At 48.3% G+C, this 12,091-nt stretch overlaps 1 protein-coding gene across 3 annotated transcripts in view; it reads right to left on the bottom strand.

Annotated features, from left to right (window-relative positions):
- FAM186B (family with sequence similarity 186, member B) overlaps positions 1-10,756 on the bottom strand; it is a 23,495-nt gene extending 12,739 nt beyond the window's left edge. For 2 of the 3 annotated variants that reach the window (XM_011936164.1, XM_011936163.1), the window contains exons 1-5: positions 10,483-10,756; positions 9,424-9,649; positions 8,308-8,490; positions 4,595-6,263; positions 3,882-4,074 (exon numbers count right to left, since the gene is read on the bottom strand). In XM_011936164.1, the coding sequence (XP_011791554.1) occupies positions 3,882-4,074; positions 4,595-6,263; positions 8,308-8,490; positions 9,424-9,649; positions 10,483-10,578 (2,367 nt within the window). In that variant the 5' untranslated portion in view covers positions 10,579-10,756. Of the gene's footprint in view, positions 1-3,881; positions 4,075-4,594; positions 6,264-8,307; positions 8,491-9,423; positions 9,650-10,302 lie in introns of all 3 variants that reach the window. The other variant, XM_011936161.1, reaches the window with a different exon arrangement.
- Positions 10,757-12,091: the final 1,335 nt, after the last annotated feature.

Genomic DNA, 12,091 nt, shown 5'->3' with positions numbered 1-12,091 from the left:
CGATCTCGGCTCACTGCAAGCTCCGCCTCCTGGGTTCACGCCACTCTCCTGCCTCAGCCTCCTGAGTAGCTGGGACTACAGACACTCGCCACCAGGCCTGGCTAATTTTTTTGTATTTTTAATAGAGACGGGGTTTCACCGTGTCAGCCAGGCTGGTCTTGATCTCCTGACCTCATGATTCGCCCTCCTCGGCCTCCCAAAGTGCTGGGATTACAGGCATGAGCCACCGCGCTCGGCTCCTGATTTTTAAATCATTATTATTTTGAGTTTTTGGCTGAAGAAGCAGAGGAAATGGAGACGGTCATCCTGTAGATGTCATGAGGCGAGCTGGGATTAAGGTCACCATTGCGGGTCTGGCTGGAAAAGACCCAGTACAGTGTAGCCATGATGTTGTCATTTGCCCTGATACCAGTCTTGAAGATGCAAAAAAAGGGGGACCATATGACACAGTGGTTCTACTAGGAGGTAATCTGGGTGCACAGAATTTATTTGAGTCTGCTGCTGTGAAGGAGATACTAAAGGAACAGGAAAACCAGAAGTACCTTATAGCCACCATCTGTACAAGTCCTACTGCTCTGATGACTCATGAAATAAGTTTTGGAAGTAAAGTTACAACACTCCCGCTTGCTAAGGACAAAATGATGAATGGAGGTCATTACACCTACTCTGAGAATCGTGTGGAAAAGGACAGCCTGAAATTCTTACAAGCCGAGAGCCAGCTTTGAGTTTGTGCTTCCAATTGTTGAAGCCCTGAGTGGCAAGGAGATGGCAGCTTAAGTGAAGGCTCCACTCGTTCTTAAATACTAGAGCAGCAAAATGTGACCATCACTTAGAGAAACAGGCCATTAGGAATCCATTTTCACTGTTCGCTCTGGACAAAACAATGGTAGGTTAATATGTTCAGAAGTCACCGTCATAACTGCTTTTACTGAAGTACAATTGTGAAGTCACAACTACACAGAGATTTCTCAACCTACAACTTGTGTCTGCACATTACTAAGCCTTGTTTGCAGAATAAACAGGGCATTTAGCAAACTAAAAATAATAAAATAGGCAGAGCAGGAGTTCAAGACCCACCTGGGCAAAATAGTGAGACCCCGTCTCAAAAAAAAAAAAAAAAAAAAAACAGGGGCAAAGGACCTCAATTGACATTTATCCAAAAAAGACATGGGGTACTCTGGGCCACTCTGCCTATGGGACAGCCCTGCTCTGTCTATGGAGCAGGCATTCTGTTGCACGCTGTTGCTCTAATACACTTGCTGTCTTTAAAAAAAAAAAAAAAAAAGACGGCTGGGCACGGTGGCTCACTCCTGTAATCCCAGCACCTTGGGAGGCTGAGGTGGGCGGATCACAAGGTCAGGAGATCGAGGCCATCCTGGCTAACATGGTGAAACCCCGTCTCTACTAAAAAATAGAAAAAATTAGCCAGGCGTGGTGGCGGGCGCCTGTAGTCCCAGCTACTCGGGAGGCTGAGGCAGGAGAATGGCGTGAACCCAGGAGGTGGAGCTTGCAGTGAGCCAAGATCACGCCATTGTACTCCAGCCTGGGCGACAGAGCGAGACTCCGTCTCAAAAAAAAAAAAAAAAAGACACAAAAATGGCCAACAAGTATATGAAAAGGTGCTCAACATCATTCATCATCAGGGAAATGCAAATCAAAACCACAATGAGCTATCACCTCACACCTGCTAGAAGGGCTATTATCAAAAAGACAGGAGATAATAAGGTCATGGCAAGGGTGTGAAGAAAAGGGAATCCTGTACACTATTCATAGGAAGGTAGATTAGTACAGCCATTGAGGAAAACAGTATGGAGGCTCCTAAAAAAATTAAAAATGAAATTACTATGACCCAGGGATTCTCTTCTGGGTATATACCCAAAGGAGCAGAATCGCCACCTTGAAGAGATATCTAGACTCCCATGTCCATTGCAGTGTTACTCACAGTAGCCAAGCTATGGAAACAACCAAGGTGCCCATCAGTGGACAAATGAAAGAAACTCTGGTATATACAGTCATGTGCTGCATAACAATATTTCAATAAATGATGGACCACATATACGACCATGGTCTCATAAGATTATAATACCATTTCTTTACTGTACCTTTTCTATGTTTAGATATACAAATATTCACCATTGTGTTCTGACTGCCTACAGTATTCAGAATAGTCACATGCTGCACAGATTTGTAGGCTAGCAGCAATAGGCTACGCCATATAGTCTAGGTGTGTAGCGGGTTACCCCATCTAGGTTTGTGGAAGTATACCCTATGATGTTCACACAACAAAAAACTGCCTGACAACACATTTCCCATAACACAACCCCATCATTAAGTGATGCATAACTGTATATACAGTAGAATATTATTCAGCCTTAAAAAAGGAGGAGATCCTGCCATTTGCCACAATATGGTTGGCCCCAGAGGACATTATGCTAAGTGAAGTATGCCATGCGTAGAAGGAAAAATATCACATGATCTCACTTGTATGTGAAATCTAAAAAAAAACAAAAGTCCAAACTGAGGAGACAGAAAATAAAACTGTGGTTACCAGAATTGGAGTGGGGATGGGAGGAAATAGGGTGACATAGACCAAAGGATACACAGTAGCAAATACATAGGATTAAAAAACGGAAAGCTCTATGTGTTGGATTATAGTTAATAGTGTATTGTAGTCAGGATTTTTGCCAAATGGGTAGATTACTACTGCCCTTGCCAGAGGAGAGATAAAAATGGCAACTATGTGAGATGATGGATATGTTAATTTGTTTCACTATGGTAACCATTTTGCTATATATGTATCTTAATAATGTTATGTTGTAAACCTTAAATATATACAGTAAAACTTATTTTAAATAAATAAATTTATAAATAATAAAAATTGTGGCCGGGTGCAGTGGCTCATGCCTGTAATCCCAGCATTTTGGGAGGCCAAGGTGGGTGGATCACTTGACGTCAGGTGTTCAAAACCAGCCTGGCCAACATGGTGAAACCCTGTCTCTATTAAAAATGCAAAAATTATCCAGGTGTGGTGGTGAGTGCCTGTAATCCCAGCTACGTGGGAGACTGAGTCAGGAGAATCACTTGAACCTGGGAGGTGGAGGTTGCAGTGAGCCGAGATTGCGCCACCGCACTCCAGCCTGGGCAAAAGAGTGAGACTCCATCTCAAAACAAACAAACAACAAACAAACAAACACATTTTGAGGGATTATGAGGGAAAATGGATTCTAAGCTAGATTTCCACATCCAGGCAAACAGTCAATTAAGAGTGAGGACAGATATTAAGTAAAGACATTTTCAGACAACCAGGGTCTCAATGACTTAACCTCCCATGCAACCATTGTCAGAAAGTGAGTGGAGGAGGGACTCTACTAAAACAAGGAAGTGAACCAAGGAAGAAGAGACCTGGAATCTGGAAAGCCAAGGAGCTGATTCAGGGAGAAGCAAAGCAAGTCCCTGCAAGACAGTGAAGATGACGGCTGTGCACCAAGCCTGGAGAGCCACCAGATTGACAGGAGCAGGGCATGGAGAACCACAGGGGAGGGAGAATCACAGCCCAGAGCCAGGACTGCAAGATCCAGCTGCCTTTCTTCTCTGGAAGAAATCTTCTCTTCCACAGCTCTTTTTGAAGAGCTGTCTCTCTCTCTCTCTGGGTTGCTCTCCCCAGAAACAGATTGGAAAGCCGCCCTCCCCCATGCTCAGGCCACCGCCTGCCTTCACCTCTCACTGGTGCAGAGGCCTTATCCTGCCTTCTCCTTTCCCTTCTGCCCCTGGTCCCGCAGTCTCAGCCACATCCCCAGGGTCCCCCCGCAAAATGGGGCCCCAAGCCGACTGACTGTGCTGACCCCAGGAGGCAGAGCAGGGGGTGGGGGCGGGAGGCCCACCTTGGGGAACATGGTCACCATGCTGCTCAGGCACTCTCGTCGCTTCTCCTTCAGGCTCTTCTGCTTGTCCGTCCAGGCCTGCAGCCTGAGGCTCTGCAGGCGGTCAATGTTTTCCAGGAAGATGTAGAGGTTCTGGGCCTTGTAGGAAGCCTCCGTTTCTTTCATGATTTGTACGTGGTTGATTGCTTCTTGCCTGAGAGGAGAGGAGAAGCGATTTAGGGGGTAGAGAGGCCTCATCTATCCCCCAAGTCTGTTAACCAGAGATGACTTTGTTTTCTTTAATTCCTTAGAGCAAAAAGAGAAGTGGAGGCTGGTAAGAGCTGGGGAAAATGGGGCAGAGAAAAGTGGGAGGTGGTATCAGGTGAGGAGCCTCGGGGCTGGGATGAAAACAGGAAGAGAAAGGAAAGACGGGAGCACATTAGGCAGATTATGGACAGGGCCATGGGAAGAGAGGAAGAGAGAAGGAAGTGGCTTAGAGGAAAAGCCCACTACAGCGAGAGCAGCAGTCAGTGCCCTTCTTCCCACACCTTCAGGGGTTGCCCAAGGCCCCAGGCCAGACTTGCTTTTCTGGACCCCACTCAGGAGACCCTGTCCAGGCCTGGGGTGGCTCTCGCCATCCCCCTTTGCCCTGTGTTCCTTCTCTCCCACTGGGTTTAGGCTCTGCCCACATATTGCAGCAGGTGGGTGCCAGGTGGGTTCCAGGGAGGACCTACCGGAGGCTCTGGAGGCGTCTATAGAAGATGTACTTATGGCACAGGTACTGCAGCCTGAGCATGCCCAGCTCCATGGTGGTGGTGGTGAGCTCCAGTGCTTTGCTACGCAGGTAGTGGGGCAGCCTCAACTCAGACTCCTCACTCAGGAGCTTCAGGTTCTTCCTCTGGGCCTCCATGTCCATGTGGTACACCTTCTCCTTAAGAGTAGCAGGGGATATCTGCAAAGAGGGCTGAGTCAGCCTTCGAGTGGATGTCCCAGTGACAGGAAAGGAGGCAGATTTCTTGGGCTTTGTGGGAACTCGGCGGGTCCGTGATCTGTAGGTAAACTCCACTGAACTCATAGGTCTCTGCTTTCCCAGGGCAGGCTGCTGGGTACTAGGAGACATGGGCAAGTGTGGCCTCCTGCTTTGGTGAGCAGATTGGGTCCGGCTTGGGGCAGGCACTAACGATAGCTCTGCCTTTTCTAAGTCCCTCCATCGACTGGCGGGTGTGAAAATCCTCCTCTCCACGTCCTCCCCTAGCTGCTCTGGCTCTCTCCCTATGCTCTCCTGCTCCTTTTCTAGCTGGACCCATCTCTGCTGCTGCTCCCTGGCCAGGTCTTCCAGCTTCCACTGCCGCAGCTTCTCCTGGTGCTCCTGCTCCAGCAGGGCCCACTTCTTCTGCCGCTCCTGCCACATCTCCTCCTCCTCCAGCCACAGCTGCCTCCGTGTCTCCCAGCCGAATCCCTTCTCCCAGGGCTTCTCTTGGCTCTCAGAGGTCACCTGCCTGGAGCTCTCTAGAGACAGCTGTTTGCTACAGTGGAACTTAATTTGGAGTCCTCCCTTTTCCTGGAAGTAGTCCTCCTGGTCTTTGTCTTTGTGGCCTGAGTTTTCTGCCACAGGTCTTTCCCATTTCTTAGGAAACCTGCAATCTACTAAGGGTAGAAGCACAGGCTCAAGGCTCTTGGTGTCCTTGCTGCTGAACACATCTGCGAGCCTCGAGTGCACAGTCATGGTGGAAAGTGTCTCGTGCCCTGCAGCTGTAGCACCACTGTCCCACACCATGGCCATGGTACCTGGGGGAAGTGGTGAGAACAACTGCTCCTTCTTCATGGGTTCCTGTTGGCTTTCCTCCGTGACTGTTTCTTTCCTTGGAAGGGTCTCTCTCTCAGAGGGACCCGGGGAGTCAACAGAAACCTCAGCCGGGTCTTCTGCCTGACCTGTAGCAGTCTGAGCCTTCTTCAGCTGGAACTCCAAGGCCTGCTTCGTCAGGAGAAGGTCATGGTACCTTCCCCCTAAGATCTCTACCTGCTTCAGCAGAGCATCCCTCCTGCTCTCAAGGACCTGCACGAACTGCTGGAAGTGCAGCCTCTGGCTGCTGAGCTCTTCGGTCGCCTGCATTTGCAGGTACCTGTATTTGGTCTCCAGGCTCCTGTTCTCCTTGTGTTGGAGGATCAAGGCCTTGTTGAGGTTCTCCACCACAGTGGCCATGTACCTGATGGCCCTGACCTCCCCCTTGCTAAACATGGTAGAGTCCAGGAGCTCCTGCAGCATGGATGTCACCTCTGAGGCCTTGGTGTTCATGGTATGCTGGTCCTGGAGCATCTGTTCTGGGCTCAGTGGCTGAGGATGGGATGGAGATGTCTGTGGGCTTCTTCCCCGCCAGCCCTGCCAGAAGGTGCGTTTGGACACTGGGAGAAGTGGAGAGAAAAAAGTCAACGATCTCTCATGGGTCCCAAGGATTGCATTGATTCTCCAAACCCTGCAGGGCCAAAATGGCAACCCCCTTAGGGATTTGGCAAGAGTATGGAGCTGGGGCTGTATGTGGGACCAGGGATGGTGCTGACAGGGCAGACCTCTGCTGGGTGCACAGCTTGCCCAGAGCCCAGCCTCAGGGTCTGCCAGCTCCACAGCACCTGCAGAGCCCAGAGGGGCCTGACGTAGGCAAGCCAGCACAGCTCACTGCAGCATCCTCCTGGTCTTCCATGTTCTCCTGGGTAGAGTTATTTTTCTAATCATGCCACTTCCCAGCCTCAGTATGTGTGTTTACCTCCTATTGTCAGCTACCCAAACCCCTTACACCCATCTAGGAAGCCTGGTTTCCCTTTCCCGTTAGCACTGGACTGTGCTTGTGGAGAATTTATCACATGGTCCTCCAACTGTTCACATGTTTTATTTTTTTAATAACTAATGTCTTTTTCCATTTGGGGGATCCCTTTGATACTCTAAGGAAAGCAGCACCCTCTCTCCCCAGGAAAATGCACTACACACAGATTGTGCCCGCCATTAGCAGATCTCAATTTCTCAAAGGCTGGGTCACGGTGGTCATTGTACCCCCTTGGACCTACTATGTATAGAGCTGGTGGAGTGATTTTCTTGGAGCATCCATTCATCTGCCTATTTAATAAACATCACTGGTGGAAAAAACAATGCTAACTTCAGATGAGGGGTAGAGGAAATATAAAAATTAAGGGATACTGAACTTGGGCTAGCATCTAGCTAGTATTGTCAGAAAGGCCATGTGGCCTAGTGGTCCAGAGCTTAGATTCTGCAATAAGATAACTTGGGTTTGAATCCTATCTTTCTGATTTGCCTTGGGCAATTTTCCTAACTTCTCAGTGTCTCAGTTTCCCAATGTGCAAAATGGGGATAATCATAGAATCTATGTCATAGGACTTAGATCATGCATGTTTAGTGCCAGGTGCAGTAACAGGTACCTAGTTATAAGTGCTCAATAAATCATCCCTAAAAAGAAATAAAGATGCAGTCTTTACCATTCATAAGTTTATAATCTAGCAAGGGTCTAAGTATACAATAAGTGTATTTGAAGACAGAGTATGGTACAGATGGCAGAACAGATTGTTTCCTTATCCACTTTTCCCTGCCTTCTCCCTCCTGCTGACCTTACTTGATTGATAATGAGGCTGGCCATGAAGAACAATGGTAAATGCTGATGGTTAACTATTGTTAATTAAGCCCTGAGCATGTTCCAAGCGTGGTGTCAGACACCTCACACTGTGTGGAAGCCTCCCCACAAACCTGGAGCTAGGCAGTACCCTCCTCTGTTTATATGTGAGGAAACTGAGGCTCAGAGAGATGAAGTCCTTGCCCAAAGTGATACAACCAGAAATTGACAGAGATGCAATTCAAACTCTAGAGTGAGATTAAGAAGCCAGAAAACCTGTGTGTGGGGCCACAGGCTTTCCTTGTGTTCCCTTCTCTTCTCTGAGCTTCAGTGTTCTCATCTACAAAATGTAAGAGTTCGATAATCTCAGGTTCCCCTAATGTTGATGGGAGTAAAAAGTCAAGGTTTAGCTATTTGCTGATGGTCCACCTCTGCAGCAGCCTCCGGCTGAGCCTCCCCAACCTTCCTGGCTCTGTTGCTGGGTTTGGAGTGAGGAGAGGATAATCCACAGCCTCTAGCTGCTAACTCTAGCCCTCCTGGCCTCCCAGCTTTGTTCCTTAGAACCTACATGAGGCCTCAGCTCCAGTGAGCACGCCAGAGACCTGTCTCCACATCACACCTCCCTTAGCGCTGAAGGACAGCTCAGAGCTGCTCAGTGCTCGACCTGGGCTCAATCCCCAGTCCCTCACCACTGCCCATCCATCTCAAATCAAGCTTCAGTAATGGAGGAGAATCAGAAAGACCCCAGGCCCAGCCTCTGACTTCTTCCCCTGCCATGGCATCCACCCCATCCCCACCTAGCTCCCTGGCCAGGTGCTCCTAGAACCTACCTTGTGACCTTTTCTTTTGTCCTTCAATGAGAGTGGAGCAAAGGGCAGTGAGTGACTCAATGCCTCTTTTGGTGGCAATGAGGGAGAGTGGTAACATTTTCTCCGTCACTTCAATCCATTTGTCCAGGGCTGCTTCTTCCTCTTCACTCTTCCTGGCCCCAATCTCATAGGTCAGAGTGTCACCTGGAGAAGGGATGGGAGGTGCAGGCTGAGAGCAGTCTGTCCTCCAGGGGGACACAGACAGCCCTATAGAACAGGGGTTACAGCGGCTGTGAAGTCACATTGATTTTACCTCTTACTAGCTATGTGATGTTGGACAAGTCGCTTATCCCCTTGAGCCTCAGTTTCCTTCCCTATAAAAGAACTGGGTAAAGATTAAATGAGATAATACATGTGGAACAATTAACATGAGGCCTGCCGTGTAGAAATTCACAATGGACATTGAATAGTATTGTTGTCTGTACAGCAGGAAGGTATCTGACTTGTTGTTGCTCTATGCCCATTGCCTGGTCCAACATCTGGACAACTGAATTAATTAAGGAGAGTTAACTGCTCTCTCAGTCTTGAGGGAAGCTGAGGGACCACTGACTGAGAGCTTCCAAGCATGGGGTAGTATGCGGGTGGCAGGGCACATCCTGATACCATCTTCTTCCAACGCTGGAGCATCCAGCACACAGCACACAGGTCCTGTGATGAGATGACTCTGAGCTGAGTGGGGGGTAGCACCTAGCTTTAGGGTTTAATGCAGCTGACCCACACCCAAATGGCTGTACCAGTTGCTCACACAACTGGCATCAGGGCTCATGCAGTAAAGGTCATTCAGTGCTTTGAATATCACCCAGGGGTGCTCTGTAAAATAGCTAATGTGGGTTTGAATTTAGTTTCTATCCTGCTCAAAAAATGAGATGTCATAATGGACCCGTGACTTAGGTTTCATCATATATTCAGCTAATGTCATGATCTGTGATGTTTGGACACTTCTGTGTCTGCCCCTCAGGAGCATGGAGGTGACGTGCTGTGACAGGAGTGGTGGAATGCTTCACTGGAGAAGGGGCTGTGTCCTGTGCTGTCTCTGTGCTCGCCAGAGGAGGCACGGTGCCCAGCCTGCAAACTCACCCCAGTCACCTAGCCAGCGGAGAATGTCATACAGGTGCCTCTCCTTCATCTTAGCATCTTTGGAGAAGGAGGCAATTTTGTCCAGCAAGATGAATCTCTTCTTGCCCTTTGGATCTGTCTGGTGAGATTTGGCATTTTCTTTTAAATCATATCCTAATTCTTCCTGGAAGCGGTTGATGACACAATTGACATTGTCCAAAATGTCTAAGAGCTGGGTAGAAATATCCTATAGAGAAGCAGCAGATTGCTGTGTTAGGGCTGTGGACTTGAGCCAGAAGCCACATGCTAGCAGCATGACCTTGGACAAGTCGCTTAGCCTCTTTGGGTCTCAGTTTTCTTATATTTAAAGTGGGAATCATTATAGTACTTATGTCACAGGGTTTCTGTAAGGATTAAATGAATTAAATATTTTAAAGTGCTTTTAATAGTACCTGGCACATCACACAAAAGTGTTAGCTTTTATTATCATTGTGATTATTAAGAAGGTCAAGAAAGGATAGAGTACCAAAACCCCACAGCAAACATTTCTTTAGAATTTCAGAGGTTGCTGGGGGTTTCTGGATGTCTTTCCTTACAAGGATCCACAGGCAACAGAAGCTTGGAAAAGTGAGGCCCCAGGAAACTCTAGGATCAGAGGCTCAAGTAAAAAATGTACTAGAGCCTCGTGTACAGGGTGATTTGAGCCTTTGGCCATTTCCCCAACCCCCATTAACTTCTGGGCTCAGCTTGGGGGATTCTGGAGGGTTGCCAATAACAGATTCTGGGTCCTTTCTCCTGCCCTGTAGGATGTACCACAATGTGCCTCAGGGCTATCCTCGAGCTTCCTGCCCCCTTCCCGGCCCCAGCCCTGCCTCAGGCGGGTGGTTGCTTTCAGCTCACCCTGTAGAGGCGAAGTTTAGGAGAGAGATAATTTATACTAATCTGTCTGCAGACCTGGGTTGCTGAATATCCCAGGACCTCTGAGGACCCACAGCTTGATTCTCGCTCAAACCTGGGATCAGTCCCCAGCCTCCACATCATATCCCAATATAAGGGTGATTCCTTCATCTCAGGGGCTACCTCTTGAGCCCGAGTTAGCTGAGCAGCCTCAATCCTCAAGATGATGGCTTTCACAGATGTGGGAGTCACCAACTGTGGAGGGTCATCCTTCTCCATTTTGGATCACTCTGTCAGTCACAAAACATCCTGTGTCTCTGGTCCACAGACGTGGACACACGATGTTGCCTGCTTTGGAGGTTAAGGGCACCAGGGTGTCTCCTGGGTACCCTCTGCCCAGGCACAACTCCTCTGGTAACTGCCAAATGCCAGGTTCCAACCGATCCTCTTTTCCCCAGTGACATCATCAGTTTGATTAGAAGAATTAGGAGATTAGACTCCCCACTATCGAGCTTTTTGTCTATTACCTAACATATATTTACTTGACTTGTTGCTTTTTTTTTTTTTTTTTTTTTTTTTGAGACGGAGTCTTGCTCTGTCGCCCAGGCTGGAGTGCCGTGGCCGGATCTCAGCTCACTGCAAGCTCCGCCTCCCGGGTTTACGCCTTCGAGTAGCTGGGACTACAGGCGCCCGCCTCCTCGCCCGGCTAGTTTTTTGTATTTTTAGTAGAGACGGGGTTTCACCGTGTTAGCCAGGATGTTCTCGATCTCCTGATTTCGTGATCCGCCCGTCTCGGCCTCCCAAAGTGCTGGGATTACAGGCTTGAGCCACCGCGCCCGGCCTTTTTTTTTTTTTTTTTTTTTTTGAAATATTGTCTCCCTTCCCTCTGTAGCCCAGGCTGGAGTGCAGTGGTGTGATCTCGGCTCACTGCAACTTCTACTTCCTGGGTTCAAGTGATTCTCCTGCCTCGGCCTCCTGAGTAGCTGGGATTATGGGCTCACGCCACCAAAACCAGCTAATTTTTTTTTGTCATTTTAGTAGACACAGGGTTTTACTGTGTTAGCCAGGATGATCTCGATCTCCTGACCTCGTGATCCGCCCACCTTGGGCTCCCAAAGTGCTGGGATTACAGGTGTGAGCCACTGCGCCCAGCTAACTTGTTGCTTTTTAAAAATTACTAAATGTTATGCTCCCAAACCAAACATTAATGTTTAAAAATAAGAAAAAGCTATTAGCAAAAGTTATTTTCCTAAAGAAAATATTTTAAATTTCTAAAAATTAGAGCCAATCGATAACCAAATGGAGGCCAGGCTCAGTGGCTCACACCTGTAATCCCAACAATTTGGGAGGCCAAGTTGGGAGGATCACTTGAGCCCAGGAGTTTGAGACCAGCCTGGGCAACATGGTGAGAGCCTATCTCTACAAAAAAACTTAAAAAATAGCCAGGCATGGTGGCGCATGCCTGGGATCCCCGCTACTTGAGAGGCTGAAGCAGGAGGATCACTTGAGCCCAGGAGGTCAAGGCTGCAGTGAGCCATGTTCACGCCACTACACCCCAGTCTAGGTGATAGATACCCTGACATACACACACACACACACACACACACAGAGGGAGGGACATCCCATGATGCTAAAGATGTCAATTAATAAGGGGGACATAATTCTAAATGTATATATACCTAATAACATTGCTTCAAAATACATGAAGCAAAAAGCTTCCAGAACTGAAAGGAGGAATAGGTAAATCCAAAATTATAGTTGGAGATTCCAGCACTTCTCTTGCAGGAGTTGA

This window comes from Colobus angolensis, unplaced genomic scaffold (assembly GCF_000951035.1).
Source record: "Colobus angolensis palliatus isolate OR3802 unplaced genomic scaffold, Cang.pa_1.0 Scaffold151, whole genome shotgun sequence".
Lineage (NCBI taxonomy): Eukaryota > Metazoa > Chordata > Mammalia > Primates > Cercopithecidae > Colobus > Colobus angolensis.
Note: the sequence above shows the minus strand (reverse complement) of the source record. Positions and strands in the feature narration are given on the sequence as shown.